Source organism: Onychostruthus taczanowskii, unplaced genomic scaffold (assembly GCF_017590055.1).
Source record: "Onychostruthus taczanowskii isolate IOZ18803 unplaced genomic scaffold, ASM1759005v1 scaffold113, whole genome shotgun sequence".
Lineage (NCBI taxonomy): Eukaryota > Metazoa > Chordata > Aves > Passeriformes > Passeridae > Onychostruthus > Onychostruthus taczanowskii.
The window spans coordinates 393,536-418,319 of record NW_024497963.1 but is presented as its reverse complement, the minus strand read 5'-3'; the positions used below and the strand labels follow the sequence as shown (position 1 = coordinate 418,319).

The window sequence follows — 24,784 nt, the reverse complement described above, 5'->3', positions numbered from 1 at the left end:
CACGGCAATAAAATTTAACTTTCAAGTACTAAACAATACTTAGATTTTTTTTTCTGTAAAAATGTAATACTCTCATCTTTCATCTGATTAAAAAGTTATCAAAACCTACACGTTAGCCCTGATAGGATGTATGACACTGAGAGCCTACTTACATTTACTAGAAATTATAGGAGACAATCAGATATCAAAATAAAAAGTCTTATTTTCTTCAGTAAAAACAACATGCTTCCAGCAACTGTTACCACACATTTTTTGCTTTCATTTTCACATGCTTTGATATAAATGCATCAGGTGTGAAAACAAACATTTTAAATAAAGGGTAGTTCAAGTTAAAAATAATTTTAAATTAGTGGTCACAGACAGAACAACACTGCAGGGTTTTTTGCCTCTGAGGCCAGGAAAAACTTCCCTCAACAATACATTTAACGAACCAGAACACTTGGAATTAAAGTTTTCAGGGCACTCAAAACACAGCAACTTTCACATGCATTGTTTCAAATCCTCTTCAATCTCTATCAGTTCAGCCTCACTCAGAAGACTCTGGGGCTGTGTTTTTCAAAATTTTCCTGACAGCCCTGAAAGGCTTCAGACAGAATTTGAAGAATTTTGGGATCTTTTCTTTCTGACTGCTTTATTGCATTGCAAAACAGAAGTGACAATTTTTATAATAAAGAGTATTTCCACCCCGCAACAATGTGTAGGATTTTTTAAAGTGAAAGTTAGAAAAATAATCTTCTTCATCCTGACATATTTTCAATCCTCTTAAAAGAATCTCAACAACTATATTTAGTATGAAATTAGCTCTTGCCTGTTAGCCTTGTTCCTACATAGAATTTTCTAATGTGTCTCCCCAGTAATAAATTGCAAACAAGGCTATGACTCTAAGAGTAGTCTGTGTTTCATGGGTATTTAAACAACAGCATTAAGTACTATAGGAATCTGTGGAATGTGGAGTGCAGATTTATGTGTCTTAACAATTTCTTTACTGGTTTGTAATAAGCCAGCAAACTAACACTATTTTTATATTAATTTGGCCTCAGAAGTAGGGTATACTGGAGCATGACAAGAACAACAAAAGTAAACTGGCATATACTTAATAACTGTAACAGTGAATTGCCTCCAATACTAAAATATTTATTGAAACTGGGGGAAAAAAAGCTAAAAAGAATTACCCTCAACAGCCTGCTACCAGCTCTTTAACAGTGGGCAATGTAATGCCTTAAGGTACCTCAAACTGTCTTTCATTTTCTAGACTTAATGGCTGATTGCAGAAATCAATGTTGCCATTAGTAACAGAGTATTTGTTATGGCATGATTTCCTCTGTTGTTAGGCTTGCAGAATGATTACAGTATTAGTGAGGTGCTTTCTTTATAAAGGGCTGAAGATATAACTTTCAATTTACTATCCATTAGTAAGTGACTTTGGAAATATACATGAGGCCAGAAATCTTACCTGTTATTACTTGGAGATTTTATTTCAGCAGTCATAGGCTAGTAACTTTAAAAATTGTACCAGGAAGCTCAATATTTTATAGACATCTCCAATGAAATATTATCTGCTTTGCTATTTTATACACAGCAAGTTAACATGACATATAATACAATTAAAATGTTTCAGTCCGACTTCTGTTTTTTCTTGTACTTTCAAACGGGTGTGAATTAAGCAGAAGGCTTCATGCAAGTTAAAATCTGCACATAAGTTAGAAGATTGTCAAAAGGTTAGTAATTTGTATTTCTGAATCTCTCTTTAATCAGTCCAGTGGCCAGGTACAAGGACATAGCTAAGGAACTGACATGGTTGTCAGAAGGAGGGCAATCAGAGAGGTGAGCCAACATGCAGTTTATTAACTACAGCTCAAAGAAGGCATCTTTCCTCACCCTTTTACACAGAGGACAGGGCAGGATCTGCAAGAGAGACACCATGAATAGAAGAGGAGGAGAAAACCACCTTCCAAATCCTGGAGGGAGAGGCCCTGGAAGCGACACAGCCATTGGTGGCTGTTCAGACCCTGCACGGTGGGAAGGTGTCAGCTGAAAGGCTGGGAAACCTGCCCTTGGAGGGGAAAAGGGTGAGCAGAGAATTAACCTCAAAGGCATTGCAGGAACCCAAACACAGATGTTCTGGCAAATAATAACACATCCCTGTGGACTGTAGGAAACAACCTGACAAGAGAATGCATAAACTACTTTACTGCCATGATTTCAAATACAGCTATGAAGGTTTCAGTGCAGAGAGGGAAGAAGATGTTATCATACCTGAAGAGGAGGGTGAGGAAGGATGAGGGCTGTCCTCCTGAGCACTCCCTGTCTGCGAGAGACCCCCACCTACTCCACTTTCTTCAGTAATGTTAGAGGACCCTGGTGTTGTCGACCTGCTGACAGACTGAGACTCTTGATCACTTCCAGACCCACGCCGCTCATCGAGACTACCTTGAATGATTTCATCTTCTCCTTTCCTGTCTCTTTTGTGGACCCTGGAGTGAACGACCACTTGGTGGTATGTTCTAAAAACCCTTCCGCAGTCCGGGCATTCAGTTGGCTTTTCTTTTATGTTTCCATGACTTTGTAAGTTGTAATCGAGTCCCTGATTCATACCATGTGACAAAAAATCTCTACTGCCTTCTAAAGGGTCTAGTTTGCTTGGCAAGTCTCTCTGATTGCCCATTTTAGTGCTGTGAACCAAATCAGCAGGCATTTTCTGCTTAGAGCCATCTGCTCCTACTAACACATACTCCCGCTTCTCCTTATCAAACATAACTCCAGCATTTGCCAAAGTGTCTTCGTGGCTGCGCTGTATCTGCTGCTCTTTAGACAAAAAGCCATGTTCCATGGCCATTCCCCTTGCCATAAGCTGCCAGGCCTGATAGCTGTTTACTGGATCCATCTCTGCTGCTTTGGCGGCAGCTTGTAACCTTTCTATACAGCTGGATTTCAGAGGAGGCACCAGATTGAGACAGCCCAATAAAGAATGTTTATCTCCTTCGGCAATACCGTGGCCAATGCCAGAAATGGGCGAAAGGAGCTTCCCCAAGACTTCTTTCTCTTTCATGGGCATATCTCCTTTGTTGTAGATCTGATTTTGTTCGCTCAACCTCGCCTTGTCAGGGGGAAGAAAGCCACTCTGCAAACATGACAGATATCTTGAATACAAGTTTGCATGAGCTTCCTGGGACATGCTGCTGATGGAGACAGGTACTTCAGGATCATTAGGAGATTTGTTCTTTACAGATAACTTATTCAGGTGAACTTTCATGTGGTTTTTAAGAAACCAAGGCTCTTTGAATCGCCTCCCGCAGATCTGACAGCAGTGTTCAAAGGAATCCTTGTGCTTTCTCATGTGGCCTTTTAGGAACCAGGCTTGGCTAAACACTTGGCCACACACCTCGCAACGAAACTCATTGGTGGATTGCTCCCCATTCCCATTGGAGCCCTGGCCCTGTGCTGACTCTGCAGTTATGTGAGCCTTCTCCACGTGGCTGATCAGCTCCTCCTCCTGCGAGGCAGCAAAGTCACACAGAGTGCACTTGTAAGGCTTGTGTAGGATCCTTATGTGCCTGTCCAGCTCTTCTCGCTTCTTAAACTTGCCTTTGCAAAACGTGCATCTGAACCCGGCTGTCTGAGCGACAACCTCTTCCTGGACACTGACAGCCTTTGGAGAAGGAACAGGGTTTGAAATATCAGGTGTGTTGTGATTAGGTGGCACAGACAAGTTACAGTTTGCGAGTGGCATCGGCTGGGTGTGCTGCTGTGCTTTGACATCGGGTCGTGGCTGCAAGAGGCTGCTCTTCATCTGCTTGTCCCGAAGGATTGCTCTCTCCTCCAGCTCATGTAAAAGTCTGTTTTCTTCTCGGACCCTTCCACGGCCTTTGCCAAGGTTTCCAAGCTTGTGAGTACGCAGGTGTATCTTCAGGTTGCCTTTCTGAGCTGCTCTGTGGTCACAGTAGGGACACTTGAAGGGTTTCTCTCCAGTGTGAGTGCGCATGTGTAGCGAGAGGATGCTGTTAAACCGAAAGCGTTTCCCGCACAGGGGACAGGGGTACTTCCTGTTTTTCCTGGCGTCATCCTCGATGTCGCTCATCTGAGACATGATCCCTAGGTTCTGTCCATTGAGGAACTGCTGCAGATCCACACGCCCATTCAAGCTGGTATCAACCTCTCTGTTGAGCTGGTTTGCCAGCAGGGCCATCTGGCTGCTGATGGGCTGGTTTGCTATGGACATGTGACTTTTGTCTTCTAGTGGCACTGACACCTTCTCCTCGGGATTCTGCCTGTTCTGGAGCTCGGGGAAGGCATGGCTGAGCTGGGAAGTGATCTGGTGCAGCTTCTGACTCATTGAATATTGCCCATTGAGTATGGTGCTGTTGAGATGGGCGTCAGCTTCTGGCACAGCTGAAGAAACACCAAGGCACAAACTAGCTTCCTCCATCTCTGAAAATCAGAAGATATTTTAGATTCAGACTGTGAAAGAGTTACAAGCATTGAATCACTGGCATACAATTTGCATTTTATGTTTTACCCATTCATAATAATGCAAAGGAATTAGTGTAAAAACAATTAAAAGTGTATTAAGTGCCAACTGTGCTACACAGTTTTGATCATACATGTACTCATCCTGCATGTGTACCAAGAACTATTAATTACTATTTTAAAATATGAGACAATTTCAAAATCTAATTATTACAGAAGGGGCAAAGGCATTTACCACCTCCCTTGTCCTCCTTGTAAAACTGCACCTGTCTGCATTTCTAAATCTATAGAAAAAGAAATCTTATGCATCTCTCCCATTTTCATTTAAAAAGCCAGCAAAAAAAACCCCAAAATAGAAATCCATTTGTAACTTTCAGTTCCATTAATCATATTCAATATTTTACACATTCTACAATGAGAAAGATAGTTTTATGATTTGACAAAAAACCGATGGTATGATATTTACTGGTGTACAATAAAACAAGATAATGTTTTGGGAAAAAATAAAGGACAAGCTTTAGAACAATAAAAGGGATTTTGCTTTAGTCAACAAAAAGTGCAGTAATATCTCATTAAGCTGATTAGTATGCTGCTTAGAAACAGTACTAGGTGCTGTAACACATGATTATAATCATAAAAATCCTTCAGTGTTTGCAAGTAAGCATTAACGAGGTATATTAAATTTTAAGGAGACTGCGACTAGCAGCTTTGTAAACCTCTGAGATTAAGATTTAACCCTTCTGTTACAAAACATTGTTATTTTGTCATTTTGAAACTGAGCCCATCAAAAGGCACTAAATTATCTTCTGCCAAGTCTTTTAATTCGTTGTTGAGAACCTTCAGCTTTCTGTTCCTAGGAGAACTTGCCAGATTACAGAAGGAATATCTCTGTCCTTCAATGGGTGATACATGTGATTTAAGACACTTTGATTTGTTTTAAAGAGCTCTCTTATGGAACTAGATAAAACCAATTAAAATCTGGGAAAGGTGTTTTGGAAAGCTTCAACAAGTTTAAGAATTCTAATAACTTTCCTAATACACAGTAATGACTACAAATTGTAGCTACACTATGTATATTGCGGGAAATTAGAATTCAAAGCTGTTTGTTAAACACAAGTGCTCTGTTCTGGTCTGCATAATTGTCCACAATAATCCATCCTTGCCACTTCTCTACTTTATACAGATATAATGTATCTATAAAATTCTGTTAAAAATATAAAGTTTCCCATAACTAATTCATAAACTATATGATGCTATAAGATTATATTAGACTACAATTAAGATTTTTGTTGTTCAGTGGCATGATTTGACACTTTACTCACTCTCAAAAATACTGAATTCTATAGGTTCTTAAAAAATTAATTTGGTCAACCTTCTCTTTGGCTTTAGCCAAAAGCATTTTTTCACTGTGTCTTCCACAAAGGCTCCAGGCACACCCTGGGTGGACTCCACTCCTCACACAGCTTCACAGTGGCCACTTGATAGACAATTCAAGGTCCAGATCTGGCACACACTTAAAATGCATATAATTGTGCTCATGGGAGCAGTCCAGTAGACTTCAAAGGGTGAGTCTTGAAAGCAAAGTTCCACACATGATTAAGTATTTGCAGGATCAGGGCCTAAAAACAAAGTATGGGAGGTCTTTGAGAGGAGACCTCTTTGGTCCTGACAGGATGACTGAGGTTGTGACACAATGCAGATCTTGTAAGTACAGAAAGAGTTATATTCATGTGTATTAAAAAAGAACAAGAGCTACCTAATTTTGCCCGTATACATAACAGATCTGTTTCAAAGTTTAACAGTCTGATTCGGGTCACATGTTGGGGACCCATTATTTGCCTGCTGTCAATGTTGTTATTTATAAAAATATTAAAGAAATCAAGTATATAAAAGGACCACACTTAACTTTAGCTTGCAGTGTCTGATTTCCAAAGGTAGAGAGTAGTGTCTGAGTTCCAAAGGTAGAGAGTAGGAGAACATAATCAAGCCAGGTGCTCACCCAAGGCCATGTAGCAAACAAGGAAAATTCTTAATTTCCATTCAAGTTTTCTGTGCAGCAGACCACAATCATTCAAAATGTGGGTGCAAACAAACCACTTTTTTCTTTTTTTTTAATTTTTGAAAGTTTGCTTAACTTATGGAACAAACCAAATTCATGTTCAAAAGGATTAATTATTAATTAAACAACTGAATACTTGTGGTCCTTAGATTTGCCATTGCCTGAAGTTAACTGAGATTTTGAATATCTGCTTATGTGTTTCTTAAAAAAAAGTAATAAATACTCTCCCAGATAGCAACACGAGAAACGCCAAACCCTGAATCTACTTTTTGTCTGGATTCCACATACCCAGGAGTGTTATTTCTCCCCACCATACTTAAACAAGGCATGCTGGCAAACAAGAATGTGACAATTCCAGAAATGCATAGCATGTGCTGACACACACAAACATTGAAGAATGTTTAGAAAGGTCTTTGTGAATTGTCATTATTCTATAACAGCTTCAAAACTACAGTCTAAATTTCTTTTTTTTTTAGCTGATCTGAATAGGACCTGGTGCTTTTACATGCTCAAAAAGGTTTGGGTAGTTAATTTTAGCATTTTATGCTCTATCGAAGTTTGGAAATGCTGGCAGATCCCAGTGGAATTTATTAATTCTGATGTTTAACCCTAAGCATCAGTTCAAATGTATGGTTATTTGGATTGGGGAGGGGAGTTGTGGTTGAGGTTTTAGTTATTCTGTGCTTTTTTTTCAAATATAACTTTAATAAAGTGACAACAGCAATTGTAGCTCCAACATGGTAAGTTTTCCAATTTTTCCTTTTTGCTATTTTCTGTCTTCCAAAATCATACAGAAATATTTCATGTGGAATATTGAGAGAACAAGTTAAAAAAAATAGTTTAGAGGAACACCAAATCCATAATTTCTCACTTAAAGACTAATAATTTTGGACCAAGTCTGGGGAGCCTAACCCCCCCAAGAGATCTTTTGGCGTGGCAAATGCTATACATTTTTTATGAAATATGCAGAAAGGTCAGCAAAGCCTCTGCTCAGTGAACAACAACTAGCTCTGAATGCTGCCCACTCTGATCAGCCATGCAGTTCCTGGGATCCAGCTACCACAATCTCAAGATGCATTCTTCACTTAAACTGCATTTCCCTCTCATCTGCCCCTGCTTCTTGCAGGCCTGCTCCTTCCCCTGGCTCTGAATTGTCTCCTCTTTTCCTCACTCCAACCTGGTCTTATTCCAAAGTATAACCATGGCACTGAAAGTGCTGCCCTGTGAAATTTCTCCTCCTGTCATGCCCAGTTACAGCTCTTCTGAACACCGGGACCTTGCTACTGCTCAGCTTTCACAGAAATCACTCCTGGTGTCCCTTAGCCCTTTCACAACAAAACCTACCATAATCTCATCTTGTATCCAAAGGAAACAAAACACAGTCTTATTCATCATTCCACTATGAATTAGATAACTCAATCTAATTTTCCTAATATCTCAAAAAAAAAAAAAATTAGCAATTTCATTCTCTTCCTCTTTATCCATCATCCCTGTCTAGATCTATGGCCAGACAAGTTTACACCAGGTGGAGTAAGGGGCTTTCATTCCCCAGTGAGGCTCCTGCAGTTCATGGTACCCACCTTGGTGTCAAGGTATACAAAAATAAAAAATCTGGAAAAGTCAATTTATAAGTGCTACTTTGCTGCTCCATGATAGGGAAGACATCTAGCTTTCAATTGTTAAATATATAGCCTATCACATTATTTTCATGATCCTGATCTCTCGTATAAGGAAAGGCACAGAATGTTTTGCCATCTCTCGTGCTGGGAACAGAAGCACAATGTTCTCTGTAGTTAACAAATGTTTACAAAATGAACTGCAAATCAAATTTGAGATTGTTAAAGAATTCAAAATATATTTGTTGAAGTTTATTTAGTAAATTTCTGACCTTTAATTATCTGAAATGTTGGGTAAAACAGTGTCCCTCAAGACATGGCACCGCACCAGAGCATGTTGGGATCAGGAGTTACGGGTGCCCATTCTAACCCAAAGAAACCCTCAGCTCTTGCCCAAGTGAGTTGCTGTGGCCAAAAAGCCCCAAACTGACCCTGCTGCAGACACAGGCCACAGCCCAGCTGGGCTCACACTGCACTGGGCAGGGCAGCAGCACCCTTGGGAGGCAGCACACCGACCACCCAAGGCCATCCAGCCACGTACTGTGCCCAGCGTGCAGGACCCTGTTCCTCTGAGGAGAAGCTCAGCTCATGAAACTCACTATGGGATACAGATATTATAAAATACTCTCTCTCATCTCCTACATAAAGGTACAGTGAGACATTCAAGTCCCTTTGATGATACTAATAGTTATTTTGATTTCACTCACATTTTTGCCCTCAAGACTATTTCCTGTGATATCAATAGCGAAAGTTCTGGCTTTAGCCATTTCAATTGAACACACAGATTTTATTTAACTATTTGAAATGGATTACTGGAATTTAAAACCAATTATGACACCAGAAATGCCTGTCATCACAACTACATTAATGTAATACGAGACGCTGAGCTTCCTCTTGCTGGAAACAGAGAAAAAAAATACGGCAAGCAGAATGAGAGAATTTAAAGATAAATCTATGCCTACGCACACATGTGAACATATGCAGGCACACGCATATCTGTATACAGACACATATGTGCAGACACACACCTGTTATCTTTGTAAACAGATGGACCAAATTCAGCTCTTATTTACACCTGTTCATTCCTGCTGGACACACACACACTCTGAAGCTCTCCCCTCTTCAGTGCTGTAGAGAAAACACTCATTTTAAAACCACTGTTGTGCTGTTATTATAGCTTAGATTAGGTTAGTTAAAAGATTTACAGTTCAGTAAGCAAAGTAATGCTTTACAAGCTCACGTGTTTAAATGACAAGCTCGCTCTGGCCCTGATCCTCTGAGCAGTTAGAGCTACACACACTGTTACTTATGCTTTCAGAATATAGACCTGGTATTTATCTTTCCAGCTAGAAAAATTCACATATATCTACATTATCTTGTGGTCCACTGGCAAATTCTAAATACTCCAATAGACTGCTTCAGTTCTTAGCAACTCGTAAACAGGTATTGCTGAGATCAGAATATATATTGAATTTTTATTAATATTGTTCTTATTGTTGCAGCAGAAACAGTTGAACTAAGGCTGTTATAAGCATAATACACTCCTGTTAAGAAATACAGAACACCAGACTACTGAACCCTTTCAGGGTCACTAAACAGCTGTAAACATTATTACAAAAATAAACCAGAGATTTCATGCTTACATTTTAGCCCAGAGCTTGGTGTGCTGAGCAAGTACATTTTTTTCATCTCTTACAATCAACGCTGGTGACATTTGGGCATCCAAACAAATTACATCACAAATATTACTGAGGTGGGTAGGATACTGAGCAGTTTATTTGCCAGATGATTAATATATAAACAGTAGGGCAGGATAAATGACCTACTCTTCTTTGACTGATTTGTAGGCAATACTAAGAGACATAGATATAAATAGTTAGATTTTAACAAAAACATGTGTGCACAGAAGGGGAGGGGAGATATCAGCTGTATTTAATGCCACCAGGACAGCATTATCCAGTCTGATAAAATGAAATAAACATTAGGCCAGATTCTACTCTCATTTTACTTATGCAAAATAGAGTAATTGCATCGACTTCATTGGAGTTTTGGTTAAGTAGGTGTCCTGTTCCTTGGGGTATAATATAATTATATCAGGAAAATATATGGTTTCTGGAGTATAAGAGGATGTCTTTAAAAAAAGAAAGTTGGCCTACAGGTAATATGCCCTCTATATTTGTTTTTATTTAAACATTATTAAGGCCAGCTTGGTAATTCGCTATCACTGTTAGTGACATTAGCACAGTTGGGTTTTGTAGGTGTTGCAGAGCCGTGTAACTCGCAGTACCTGAGAGCTGCTTTGAAGCAGGAGCGGGGCACAGGCTGCCCAGAGCTCTGGGGAAGCAGGGCTGCCCCATCCCACAGCCCCAGAGGCTCCGGGGCTGCCCCATCCCACAGCCCCAGAGGCTCCGGGGCTGCAGCCCCACACCAACACCCATCCTCCCTCCGGCAGCCGGGACCACGCAGGGGGCAGCCGGGAAGGCATTTGACAAAACTGTAGCTGCTTTGTTGTGCTGATATTTAAACAAGCCGCTTATTGATTCCAAAACAAAGTACTCCTTTAGTAACAACAGAGCCAACTCATTCCACAACAGTTTTTATGTCTTAAAGAAGGGTTAGCAGAGGGATTTTGAAGTTTCAAAAGTCATTAGCAGACAGAAAATGGTTTGCTGAGGCTGTACTGCCTTTGCTCTGGGCTGGGAAGAGAGTTGCTTTCTAAAATACCTGTTACATCTGCAGGGTACTTTCTAGTTAGCACAGCTTTGGGACTGATAACTGATCAGTGGAAGATAAATCACCAGAACAGTCTTTGGCTGGTAGCACCCATGGAGTGGAGGACTGTGAACCATTTGTGATCACAATCTAGGAAGATGAGCACAGAGGAGAGGAGAGGTCATTTATAAATCTCACTCACAGATTAGAATAGAAAGATTAGAAGAATGCAGACAAGCTGTTTGATTTATTGCTACTTTGCATGTGACTTAGCAAAATCTGTTTTCCTTCTTATTTATTCTATTTCCCTTGCATATACTTAAGAAGTCAGATCCAAGAAGAGAAAGATAAATAATTGCTACTGAAAGTTCAGTAGATTAAAAAATAAAAAAAAAAAAAAGCATGATTTTTTTTCCAGGCACTGGTTGCATCTGGGATCATTATTTCTTAGCTTATAAACATTGATTCTCATTTTGCTTTTTTTTGTCCTAGTGATCTTTTGATGGCAAAAGTAAAGAAAAGAGTGATACCGAAATTCATATTGGAGCCTTATTTGTGGAATGCTTCATTAAACTAAAGCTTCTGTTACTTTAGAAACAGCATTTTTTAAAGTAAATTTGTTATTTTCATGTAATTTGGAATGTATACAACTGATTAAACCCTCTCCAATTTGATCAATTTCCTGTAGCTCCTATCTGATCATTCACTTTAATTAATCTAACTGGCATCCACATCAGATTGAAGTAACTTTAAAATTAAGCTTTTAATGAACCACTTTACCATCACAGAGTACAAATAAAATAATAAAATGCCTGGAAGACTTTGCAAAGCGTATTTATTATTTCATTTTTTGTCATTTTTACAGCATGGAAAGGGCTCTGAATCTCCTATTCTCATCTGAGGACACTGCACTGCACTTGAAGTCTACAATGCTCTAACCCATTATATAATATTAAAAGATACATAATGTTGACCCTATTATTCTTGCATTCCTCACACAGGAAAGTTCAAAATAAAAGGCTGAGCATTTCAGCTGGGTGAGGCCAGGAGGATCAGGCCCCCTGAACCAATTACAAAGAAATCAATAAAGAAGAGTTAAGACCACAGAACTCAAAGCACAGTTTGAAACAATTTAAATCCAAAACTGTAATGATGGGTTGATGATTTTTTTTTCATTTTACAAAGGCTTAGACTCAGATTTTGTGCACAGCTAAATATAATGTCAAATGCACATATGTCCCGAAGATCAAAGTATGATTGACTGTGAAATATTCATATGTGATAGCCCAGTGAGATTTTGTTTGCAAGGGCACCTGTCAGAAGCATAAGCTTGGATACAAATCATCAAATAAGTATGTGAAATCATTACTAAAATCCAGGCATGCAATCAGATAGTCAGTTGTCTGAAACTGCTGGACTGTAGCCAGCACAGTGGCTCAGCAGACTAATGCTTTGGTCTTTGCAGCTCCTCAGGGCCCTGGTTCAGTTCCTCCTGCTACTGGTCAGGTCAACTGTCTGTACCTAGTGTTGACTTTCCTGGCACTTAATGCTAGGAGCAAAGCAAAAAAACCTGAGTCCATAAGTTGCCTTTGACCTGAGCCACAGAAACATCTGCTGGTTGAGTCACGAACTGCTTGTTGACCAAGTTTAACAGGATCCGAGCCTGTTGCGGATCAGCTCTCTCAGCAGTAGGTGTCACTGCAATAAATAGATGGATTTCAAGGGACAAAGACACACTTTGCCAGGGAAAATGCATAAACAGGACATCCTTGAATAAAGAGACTTTTGAAAAGTATGTGGTCCACTTTATGCAAAATATTGGGAATCTGGTTTAGGGAGGAATTAAATTGCACAAGTGGGACTGCCAACAACAACAGCACCGTAATTCTGTCCTTTAGTCCTGTGTCACAGAGATCCTTTAATTCACATTAATCACCTCCTTGCAATCCCAGGTCTATTAGGTAAAGACTGTTACAGTTAAACCTTTAAAAAAATAAAAAAAAAGCTCTCTAACAAATTAAGTCATTTGCTCTTGTGGAACAAAAGACCTAGTTATATGGAAAGACACTGCACACTCAATTGTGGTTGTAGGACTGAAAGACCACAAGGTTAGCCTATTTTTTGTCAAATTAGAGAGCCCATACCCAACCCTATCTGCATACAGAACAAGGAGAGAGAGAATACTTCTAACAGCTTGGGGGGTGGGGGGATGATGTCTCAAGTATAGATTTAATTAATAGAATGCATATTTTGAAGAAGCAGTAACCAATTTATATTTGAAACAGAAATATTTGGTATGCCAAGTAATATCACAGAGATGTCAGCCAAGTCTACACCATATTTGGTTTCATTATCACAAAATGGCTTGTAGGATAATTAAGGATGCTCCAAATTGCATGCTATTGAGTTAGACTGTAGACAAAACAATGCATCACTAAGCATATGGGCTACCTGTGATGACATCAAGACAGAAACTACGTGCCTAAGAAAATGTTTTAAGAAAAAGAAGATTAATACATTAAACCTGTTGCACATGAAAGAGAACATATGTGACAATACATACGCCTAAAGTACATATATAATACAACTGCATTTATTTTACTTCCAATAATTCTAAATGGGGAACAAAAGAGAGGAAGAAATATAGATAGAATGAAAAGATAAATTGCTGTATTCTTCAAGGACAGTATATTTAAGAAAAAAAACACTATAAAAAGTCACCCCCATGAGAAACTTAAAGGGCCACACTACAGATGTGAAAAGAGCTCCTCCTTTCCCCCAGCAGCTGCTGAAACTTCCCCAGCAGTTACTCCCACCAGCTCCTGCCCCAGTGTTCCCCAAAGACACATGGAACCCCAAAGCACACTGTGATCAATTCAGAGAGGAGAGGGACACCTTTGCTAAATGTTTCTTTGCTGGGTACAGAAATACCCAACATCTTAATACAATGGAAGTGGAAACAGGTAGAAATTCAGAAGTAACTTGCCCAATTTCAGTGCTCCCAAAGAGCATAAAGGGACCAAGGTTTTCAGAATTTCAGCACTGTAGAAATAAGTATCCCTAACTGATCATTTCTACATCTCATTTAGGAAAAAGCTTGCCATGTATCTTGACTTAAATAGATGCCTCATCCTCTGTAAGGAAGCCAGGGACAGTGTCCAGAACTGTTGACTCCCATTGCTTAGTCCAGTATGCCAGATAGCTTTCCTTTATCAAACATAATTGACTGCTGAATAGACAGGGTTTTTTAACTCATGGCAAACCTATCAGCATAAAACTTTTTTGTTTGTTTGTTTGTTTATAATACTAGAGATTTTTTTGGGTTCTTTTTTTTTTTTTTTTTTAAACAGTGATTCTTGGCTGTTAATACCTGCTATCTCCATATTCTATTTTCTTCCTTCCCTCAATCCAACTGATTTATTTTTCTTCTCCCTATAATACATGGATTTGGTGACAAAAAAATACAACACATAATTTAGATGGTCGTAGTGATTCTTAGATTCAAGTGGCTTCAATGAGTTATTACTCATATTAGTTTAATAATAATATCCAGGGGAAAAAAAAAAGAATAAAACTGAGCAAGCCTCCATTTGAGTGGAATGAGATGGAGTAAAAGATGCAGCTGAAATAGGCAGGGACACTAGAAGCAGATTAATGCTGGAAAAATAGAGCAAACATTTCACAGAACACCCCTTGTGTTCGTGGTCTCCCTAAAGCAGAAAGAGAAAACTTGTTAAAGAATTAAGTGGAAAAGATAGACGAGGAAACACCACACAGACTAAGGCATAAAAAAAAATGTACTTAATTATCAGCATGTAAAACGAAGCAGAAGAAAATACAAATCCTCTTTATTCCACTGATGTTCTGTTCACATTCTTACAGATATATATCACTGCTTCTGTCATTTAACCTTATTAATTGATCACTGTCATGAACACAAGAGCAGAGCTGAGAACTCTAAGGCCAACTTGTACCTCCTAAGCTACTTTCCCACTGATACAAGTGGCTCAGGCTTACCAGGGTGTGGTTAGCAGTCACTGCACTGCTCAGACACCCATCCTGGGGTCAGGAATCTCCAGAAAACAAGTTCTTTATCATATATCCTTTTAGAGAAGCAAAAAAAAAAATACATCATGCTGCTCTTTCAGAGGGAGGAAGACAACCCCAAACAGGAATATCTACACTTAAAGTAACTGACTTGGGATATTTCCCTGCATTTTCCCAGCTGATTTAAAATCCTCTGTACTTGTTGTAGTGAGATTATTCTGCCTTTTCCTCTGAATGATGGTACCAAACAGTTGCAACAGTTTTGCAGTTAAGCCAAGGGAATAACAACGATGTCACACCAGTGACCACAAAAAAGGTCCCATCTTTGCAGTGCTCTTGGCTGCAGAGAGGGGCAGCCCCTGAAGGAACAGAGAATCTCCTCTCTTTGCCCTGAGGGATCAGGTACAGGACAGGGAATCACCTCTCTCCATGGAAGCAGAGATGTGAGCACTGATTGTGGTGAAAGAGGACTCACATTTAAGTGCAATGGCCTTCAGGATCCATCCATGCCCAAGCAACTGCTGCTTGGGCACCCCTGTTTTATCTGGGCACAGTTGCTTTGATCATTAATAGAAAGGGCACTGAAAACTGGCAGACACATGGCAGATAGATGAATGAGGGGAGAAGGAACACTGTAAAAATACAATAACATTTCAAAGCTACCTGCAGGATAAAAATCCTTGAAATAATTTTGATGCTAATTGCAACATTGCAGGCCCTTGGCTGAAAAGACAGCCTCTGGTGGTGATAGGTGAGTGGTAACAAAGCTGACACAGAAAGTCTGATAAATGCAATCACAGGATGACAGACCCTGGCAAGTTCAATTACGGTCGCAAAGTCAGGTGGGAGATGGACTCTGCTGACTGTAATATATCCTTAGCAGCCAGCTCTGGCCACGTACAGCTCTGACCAAACTCCTTGGAGTGACTGACAGGATCCCAGGAGCCTTCAGTCCCACAGCCAGCTGAGAGCAGCTACAGTTGTTATCAGAAGGAGCAGGGACTAACAGGGACTGGTTTACTGCAAGATTTCAACACAACATATAAATAAACACCACAAACTCTCAGTGAAACTATTTCAAGCCTCTTGAAAATCCTGTGCAAATGAGCAGTTTGTGTTCACTTTCTCCAGCTCACTTAAAGCTTCACTCAACGTTAATTCACACTGCTGCAAACCAGTGTGAATCCAGGTAATTCCAGCAAAACACAAAGCCAGACCAAAGGAGGGGGAAAGGCTTGGTGCTCAGGTGCAAGCACCTGCCCATGGCAGGCAGTCAGTGGGCTCCCACTACCTGCAACAGGACCATCAGAGAGATTCTCTTCCTACAGGACCAAATCTCCAGAGCTGACAGCATTCAGGAGTTCCCACACAAAATCCCTGCTTGGATAACGATATTGCTCCTGTTGCCCAAGCAGAAACTCATTTTTCTGAATTCCAGCCCCTTGCACCTACACTTATGAATGTGGAGATCATTATACCTCTTTCTAATTAAAAGGATTTTCATCTCCTTAGTTTTATACTTCAGAATAGACTAACTATTCTTATTTGATGTGAGAAAGAAAGAAGTAGATGTATAGCAAATTGTGGCTCCTCATACTTCAGTGCAAAATTATCAGAGAATTTAAGTCAAGTTTAATCAAAGTATCTGTCTTCCTTGCAGCTTTATTTTCTTTTTTCTTTTTTTTTTAAGTAACAAAAAAGAAGTATTTTCCCAATTTTTTGTTGAATTTCATTTCCCAACTGACTTTTTTTAGAAAAAAACAAACTCACAGTGTTATTAAACAACTTCTTTTTTCTCCTTCTGTGTTTTTCAAAAATATTGTAAAATGACAATAGTATTAAAATTATACTGTAAAAAGTGTAAGCACTGTGAATGAGCAGAGTTATTCATTTATATCCCTAGCTTATGAAATGCCCGTATCGTGTATCCTTTATCCAACAGCAGACTCTTTTAGCTTCAATCACCAGAGCTAACAATATGTTATTGATATGATTTCAGGAAGCTGTCAGCAGGCAGCTTTGCTTTCAGCTCCTCAGCTCTGGTGAGGCACACAGAACGTACCTGTGCCTCTCCCGCAGGAGAGCTGGCAGCGAGGTGCACATTCCTGTCAGCTGTCACAGCAGAAAAAAGAGAAACCTAAACAGGTCTTCCTCACTACCTGCAGCCCCACAGTCCTTACAGCACAGCGAGAACACCCTGCTGCTTCACTGGGAATGCTCAGCAGCACCAAAACCCTGGTGTGCTGAGGGGTGGATCATTGCCCTGCAAAGAGCTGGGCAAGGAGCAACAGGGCAGGTGACCCAAGGCATGCTATGGGCCTTCACCCTCGTGCCCCATGCCCACCTCCTCCCCCAGCTGGCCTTTCATAGGTTTCCACCCTCCTCCTGTGCCCCCAGTTCTGCCCAGCACAAAATGAGTAGGAAGATGAGTGAGCAGGGGGTAACAAGGTGTTCATCTCTCCAGGCAGCAGAGGGGTGAAATGGTGCCTGAAGCTTTGTACACCCCAAGCCAGGAGCTGTCAGAGCCTGACTCCTGCACATGGAGGTACAGGAGGTGTAAATGGGGATGCAAATCGGGGCCCCTGGTGTCTGGTGCACCTGCTCCTTTGCGCTCCCTTCAGATAATGGCTGCAATCGCAATGAGAGGTGAGGCTCTTCTGTAAAGATGCAAACTTCTTCATTTTTAACCACTTCTGCTTGAAGGAAAGATAAATTTAGCACAAAATTAAGTCCAGTATTTTACAGATTATATTTATGTGCTACTTTATTTTCAGGATCTGAAGAATAAACACATATGTCAGAAGCCACGACAGGTAAGCTAAAAGTGCAGCTCTTTCCACAGTAGGTTTTAAAACTAGATTTCATATTGGCATACAAGCTTTAATAACAAAAGAGTATTTTGTACTATTAGATGTTGGTCATTTTTTTGTCTGACAAAGAGCAGTAACAGGCTGCTGCAGGAGTTAGCACAGGTTTTGGTGAGGTTTTTTTTCCTCCAAATGATCAGAGAAAGTACCGTACTTTCAGGATGTGCCTTACTTGCTCTTAAAAGGGTAAAACAAAATATTCTCCTAGCTATTCTGAGCCTGCCATATAAGTATTATGCTGTTACAGATTTCAAAAGGTTAGCTTCAATGAACCTGACATCAGTATAACCCAAAATAACCCATTCAAGAGAAAAGTAAGAAATAATTGCTGTTTTCTCTTTTTTTTTCCTCAGCTATATTGCTATAATGATTTTGCATAACAGATTGAACAAAGTGCTGTTGTGACAGGTGGTAGAATTCAGCTAGTAAGCACAGAGACAGGGTTCAATTTAGTTTGTGAATCCTTTAATTGTTGTGCAGCTAATTAAAGAAGGTTCTTTACACTCGCAAGTGTTTACCGTTGCTAGTATGCATACATGAAAAATTAAATTGTGCCTTCAAGGGCTGAGAACTATAGAAAAATCATAGCTGATTCTGCAACATGCTTACCAGCTCAAAATAGCTGCTTTTCACAATTGGAATTTGTAAAACTTTTTGCTAAGCAAATATAGAGCTAATTAGAAGTGTTCGTTGGACCAATTAACATTTAAATAAATAAGCCATATTGCACATTTCACAGTCTTTATTTAATGATGCTTCTTAACTCTTTGGAAAGATTCCTTTAAGTACAAATAAGTTGTCATAAAAATGAAAGACAAAAATAACACCATAACAGTATATTCTATGCTTTTTTCTTTTTGCCTTGAAGTCTTCTCTAAAACTCTATACCTGTTACTGGGGAAGGGGGGGTACACAAATCTGGCTCCTTCTTTCATCTTGTCAAGTTACCTCTCCACCTTTCTGAATGCAAACAGAAAAACATATTTGATTACTATTTAAAGTGTTATGATAGCTCTGTTTGTTTTGCCCCATGGAACAGAATCTGTTTTAGACAAAAATTCTTACTTTTATCTCATAGAATGGCCATTCCAGCCCAAAAGAAGGGTGTTCTCAGAAGAGACTGCTCTTAGAGCAACAAAAACAGCAGTTTGAAAGTTGCATATGCAAACAACGAAGCGACAGAAAAAGCCTAAATCTGTTTTCCAGGCCTGCTGTTTGCATTCCCACAGCAAAACCAGTGCTACTGTTGTACCTAACCCCAGGGCTGCAATTGCCTCTCTCTTCGGGGTCAAGTGATATTTTGCTTTCAAAACAACTGTCTTTTAATTTAACAGTCCCTTTCAATCAATAGGACTCCTTCAGTCTGTGCTGAACATACATTTTCTTTCTCTCTTTCAACCTCCAAACCCCTACCTAGCACAAAGGTTACATTAAAAACTGAGGGAAGGCTTCTTTCTACTTTTTTCCAAGATGCATTGCACTACCTTGCAATCACACTAAAAGCTAATGTGGAAGGACTCATTGTTGACCTTGGCTTCCAGCACAGAAAACCAAATTAACAAGGACCAATTAACATTCAAATAAATAAGGAAGATTAACAAAAAATACTCTGCATACCAAGAGGGTAAAATAAACTAGAAGAAGGAGTACAGTATCTCCTTCAATCAGGAAGAGTGGAATTCTCCAGGAAGGACACCAGCCCATCAGAGCATGGATGCTCAGGCTGCTCTTTCCAAGGCCTGATGAGCTCCAGTGGGGATGTGGCCATGTGTGAAACAGGCAAAGCTCTAACTTTGGAAAACCCTTGGGAAAATGTGCCAAGACCCCAGAGTCCTGCATGATGCTCCTGTGAAAGGAAAGGTGCTTCCCACCTGTCTGGTCTCTGCTCTGCTCCTTTCTCCTGGGGCTGTTGGTGTTTGGGATGGCCTCTTCTGATGCTGGGCCAAGAGGAGCACGTGGCTTTGAGCTCACAGCTGGCCAGCAGCAGCCCAAGGCGGACAGTTCTTGCATGGACTCTCAGTGTATGAGGTTTCTGATTCAAGTTTTAGTCAGAAAGGTGCATTTGGTTTTGGTTTTTTTAGTCAGGAAATTCTGGTTTTGAGTCAAAGAGAGGAAGTGGCCAAAGAACAGCCAACAGCCCAAGAAGAAGGTATTTGGGAAGTCCATAGAGACTGAAAATTTTGTGGTTTAAAATGTACATTCCATTACACTCCACCTGAAGGCTCCTAAATTTTTCTGCTAATTAGGTAGTTGCTCTGAGTACTGAGTTGCAAAATACATGTATGAAGTTCTCAAAATTTCAGGGTTCAGAGCAAACCTGTCTCTGTACAACTTTAATTTAATTTACTTCTTTAACCTTTCTTTGGGGGCAGTGGGGAGCACACAGGTAGCTGAAGCTGTAAATTGAAGCTACTTTTAGGGACTCCCTGTGCCATGGAGGATCAGAAATGGATCAGAAAATGCTACACGAGGAAGGATGAAAGGTGGATGAACCCTCTATCTTCATCATCCTCTGCCTCTTGCTCTTCCTGCGGGTAAATCTACAAAAATTACTTTAAGCTGGCAAAATTTCTCCACCATTCTCGGATATCATTACCCCAACAGAACAATTAAATCCCCCACTAACTAATCATCTGCAAAGCCTGTCTCCTAAAAGGAAACTCCTCCTATGCAAAGGTTATGAATAATTCTCAGAAGGTTACAACATGATCTATCATTTTAAGTATTTGGATCTGGAGTACTGGTTCAGGCCTCTAACTGACAGCCACCTTTATGAATAGTTAAGAGTTCACAGAGATGATTATCATGTACTATTTAAATATGTATAAAGGACAAAGATAATAACAATACTTTGCACTTTAATAGAAGCTTCTGTCTGAAATTCTCAAAGGAGAGCCAAAGTCCTCACGAATGCACACTCACAGCCCCTCTGACCTGCACAGTTGGTCATTGCTATTATTCTCTGGAATCTGGTAGGCTGTTATTGTTAGATTTCTCAAAATGATAATGTCTGCCTTAATTTATAAAGCAGTTGAAGCTGTACTAAATGAGTAACTCAAAGTGAATCACCATTGTGGGGATGTTGATCAGTGCCTTGTGCCGAGGCAGAAAACAGCATGGAACACCACAGGATGCTCTGGAGATCCTTGGCCCCCATTCTGGTCAAGGAGGAGAATCCTGCTTGTTCCCAGGCTGAAATGCCACTGACTGATCAGCACACTGCCCAACTGGGAGAAAAGCATCTCCTGCTACTCTTCAGGAAAAAGCCTTTCTGCAGTTCAAAAATAATTTTACATTTTTTTTCCCCAGTACTCAATCAAAAAGAGCAAAAGAGGGCTCCACTTGAAAGCCAAACTTCCTTGCATGAAGAACACTTTCCTGCAGTTTGTTACAGATACAGGAGATTTTATAATAAAAAAAATGTTTTAAGTAATCCATTTCTAAATGCCCTATGCTGATGAAGTCAGCCTCTCCTGTCTTCTGATCAAGAGGCTGAAAGCAAGTGACTCTCTCTACTATCCCATAAAATGCAGAAGGAAGACTTAATCATCCTCAATTGTATCTTTCATAGAAAATATGAAAAGAGCTACTAAATAGAAACAGAAGTGTGAAAATAGAAACCCCAAATATCAGTACCAATCCAATGCAAGGATAAATTCTGAAATGCTGCCAAAAAGTTGGATGTGTTTGAAAACTGGACCTGGACAATTTGAACTTATGCAAAAGGCATTTGCACAGCAGTGGATCCAAAGGTCCTCCTGACCTTAAGGGCATATTTACAGAAGAGTCAACTGATCCAGAATAATTCCACCAATGTATTAGGAAAACATGTCTTACTTCCAACATTACTAATATGTTTATTATACAACTTTGTTTCCTAAACAAGTACATTTCTTAACCAAGTATGAAAAAGGCAAAGGAAAAAACAGTCACATAGGTCCCAAACTACCCAAGTTTTTCTGCATCCTTTTACAGTACCAGTTTTCCTTCAACATTTTTTAAAATTTCTCACAAGTGTGAAAGAACAAATTACGTTCAGATTTCTTGAAGAACTTGTAACAAATATAATAGTTACAGAGAGAGAATAGGGGAAATCTATTTCAATGTGATTGTTTTCAAATACTTGAACTAAGTGGGAATGAGCTGGTACCATGAAATCCCACTGCAACAGGCAACTTCTCTTGAAACAAAATGCATTGAGGGAGAGAGCCGGATGAGCTTTTTCCACTGAACACTTTGTCCCGTAAGACTCTCTGTATTCACTCCCCCTTTTCTTCTCTAAAAACTATCTCAACATAATTTCCTTACCAGCACTGTAGTCAGTCTCTACCTTTTGTGGTTTTTTACTCATTTGTTTGGGTTTTTTTAATTTGGTTTCGAGTGGGTTTGTTTGTTTGTATTTACTTTTACATCAATTTGTTAAATCAGCCTGATAAAGTTACTGAAATAACACCCCAAGCCTCTGGCTGCAGTACTGCTATCACAATGGAACTCTGATCTCATCCTGGCTCCTATAGCTAATAACAAGCAGCAAGAGACTGAGCTCCCTCAGCTCAAATATAACCACCCCAAGTCAAGTTAAATTCAGCACAGCTTTCACGGATTCAGAAGATCAGAAAATTGGTTTACCGCAACTTATCACAGAGTAACATGTTAGCACAAGTTAACTGATTCACAGCAATTTTTAGTGTACATGCTCTTGGCAAATGTGATGTAAACTTAGTACAGCTTTCAGTATAAGCCAAATTTCCCTGGTTTCAATAGGGCTAAACTAGCATACTTGTGTGCTGGGAGGCAGGAACCACCACAGAGCAGCTGGCAGTGGTAACCTGGCTGTGGGATCAGTGCTTACTGCTGCGTCCTGGGGTCTTTTGCCAGGGTTAGGAAAATCAGATATTTCAAACTGCAATTTGTTTCATTAAAACACCTGTGTTAAATTTTTCATGGGACGTTACGAGACTTTTCTGGAGGGACTACCTGCAGTGGAAGTTCCACCAAACATGCAACAGGCTGGCAAAAGTGCATAGTAAAAATCACAAAGCATCAAAGTCCATGATATGAAGAGATACCAAGACTTAAAACAGTGGGGGGTGCAAATTTTAAAAATATACTTGATGGACCCAATACAAAACCAACTTGGTGACAGACTTTGCAATAAACCTCATGAGTTTTGGTCCAAGCTCACACTGAATCAGTGACAAAGTTTTATATCCATATATGGATCTCAGGCTTGAACTTCAATCCACAGACATCTGAAGCTTATTGTTTCAAATGACGATCACATACACAGGAAAATATTTAATTTACCCATATCCTGCAGTTGTTAACACAGAACACAAAAATCAAGGTGGGCATCTACAGTTAAACCTTTTCTTCCTGAAAAGCTACTGTCAATTAATAAAAACAATCAGATTTAAAGCCAAACTACATTGGCCTGTAACATATTACCTACAAAACATTTTAAAGAAAAAAATTCACCCATGTGTAATTTTACTATAAGCCACACACCATTTAACTGCAGCAACACACTTTTCTAGAGTTTCTCTAACAGATTGGTGAGGGTTTCACCCTTCTTTTCCCTGCTCAAAAATATCTCTGTAGTACTACTGAGTAGCAATGGAGCATGAAGTTGGAATACAGGGAGAACAGGGAGTCCTACCTTACACATTACTAACTGGCTATATCAGGTTTCATGAATGAAAATAAACATAAAAATTCAAATGGAAAATAGATCCCAGGAGCTTCCAGTTCTTTATGCATTATTTCACTGACAGTGGAACACTCTTCCACCAGTGCCACTGCCACCATCAACCCAAAGCACTTTGGGATACATCAGCAATAGAACAGAGCCGAGGAGAGGATGCAGTGATACAAAGAAAAGGCAGTAACTAAACAATAATGGCAACTGGAATTATTCCTAATAGTAGTTGTTGTTTTTTTTTTTCAGAGACCAACACCAGTATTAAAAAGTTTTTCCTCTATCTTGGATTTGCTGTGTGCAGCAAGGAAATACTGGGTTCAGACTGATGTGTCTGTGTTGTTGGTAAGGGACCAGGTACAGTGTCTGTGCTCAGGAGGGGTCACACACAGAATCCTTTTCCCTGCACAGACAGTGCACTGGGCAAAGCATGAATCTACACATACACGAGAAACTCTGCTCTGGCTCATTTTAATTGGCAAAAATGTTTATAAACAAAATTTCTGCATCTTTCTTTTTTTTTAATTATTAATTTCATTAAGCAACTACAATGATCCCTACAAAAAATACCAAAAATAAGTACAGGCTTTTCCTCAAAAAGTTCCCATAACAATTCCTATTTGTCATATAATTTCAGCATCATCAGGCCTTCTACTTATATGATCTTCCATGGAAATCAGTTGACTGCTGCTCTATATCCTGAATAAAATTTTCCCTCCTGAGGACCCTGTATCTTTGGGATACCTGAGAGGCTCATTCACAGATCAAGAGGTATCAGTTCATTTGGAAGATCTCCTGTACAGGAGGGAATATAGTTTAATAAACATTTGCAATTAAACTTTTTGGTATAACCAAGCAGAATGCACACAATGGCCACACTAATGTTGCTGCTCTATCCTCACTGTATATTCAATTTCCACTCCAAAACTTTGCTTGAAATTTATGAACTTGCCTAAATATAAGCACAGGCTGAAATACTTTATTAAATTAAGACTGGCAAACCTCAGCACTGCTTGTGGGAGATGTCACTAACCAGAAAGTTTGCAGGGTTTATTTTTCTATAATATCTAATAATTCAAATTTCTATAAGGCAGAGCATCAGTGGTCATTAGTATGTTATAAAGCATTAATTGTAACAAGTTTCAGTAGCTGAAGAAGGAATAAAAGTGAAATTTTAATCAGGAAACAGACAAGTTTGTTCAATAACCTTGAAATCTCAAACAGATGCAAAGTCACTCTGCAGGTAAAGAACAACAGATGAGGAAAATGTAACTTGTAAACAAATAGTGCTACTATTGGCTGGAGCCATTTCTCTGCC

The 24,784-nt window shown here is 39.6% G+C and overlaps 1 protein-coding gene across 1 annotated transcript in view; it reads right to left on the bottom strand.

Moving 5' to 3' along the window:
- ZNF536 (zinc finger protein 536) overlaps positions 1 to 24,784 on the bottom strand; it is a 228,594-nt gene that overhangs the window by 67,763 nt on the left and 136,047 nt on the right. Inside the window, exon 7 of the mRNA XM_041426520.1 lies at positions 2,257 to 4,428. Within this exon, the coding sequence (XP_041282454.1) occupies positions 2,257 to 4,426 (2,170 nt within the window). The 5' untranslated portion in view covers positions 4,427 to 4,428. The remainder of the gene's footprint in view (positions 1 to 2,256; positions 4,429 to 24,784) is intronic.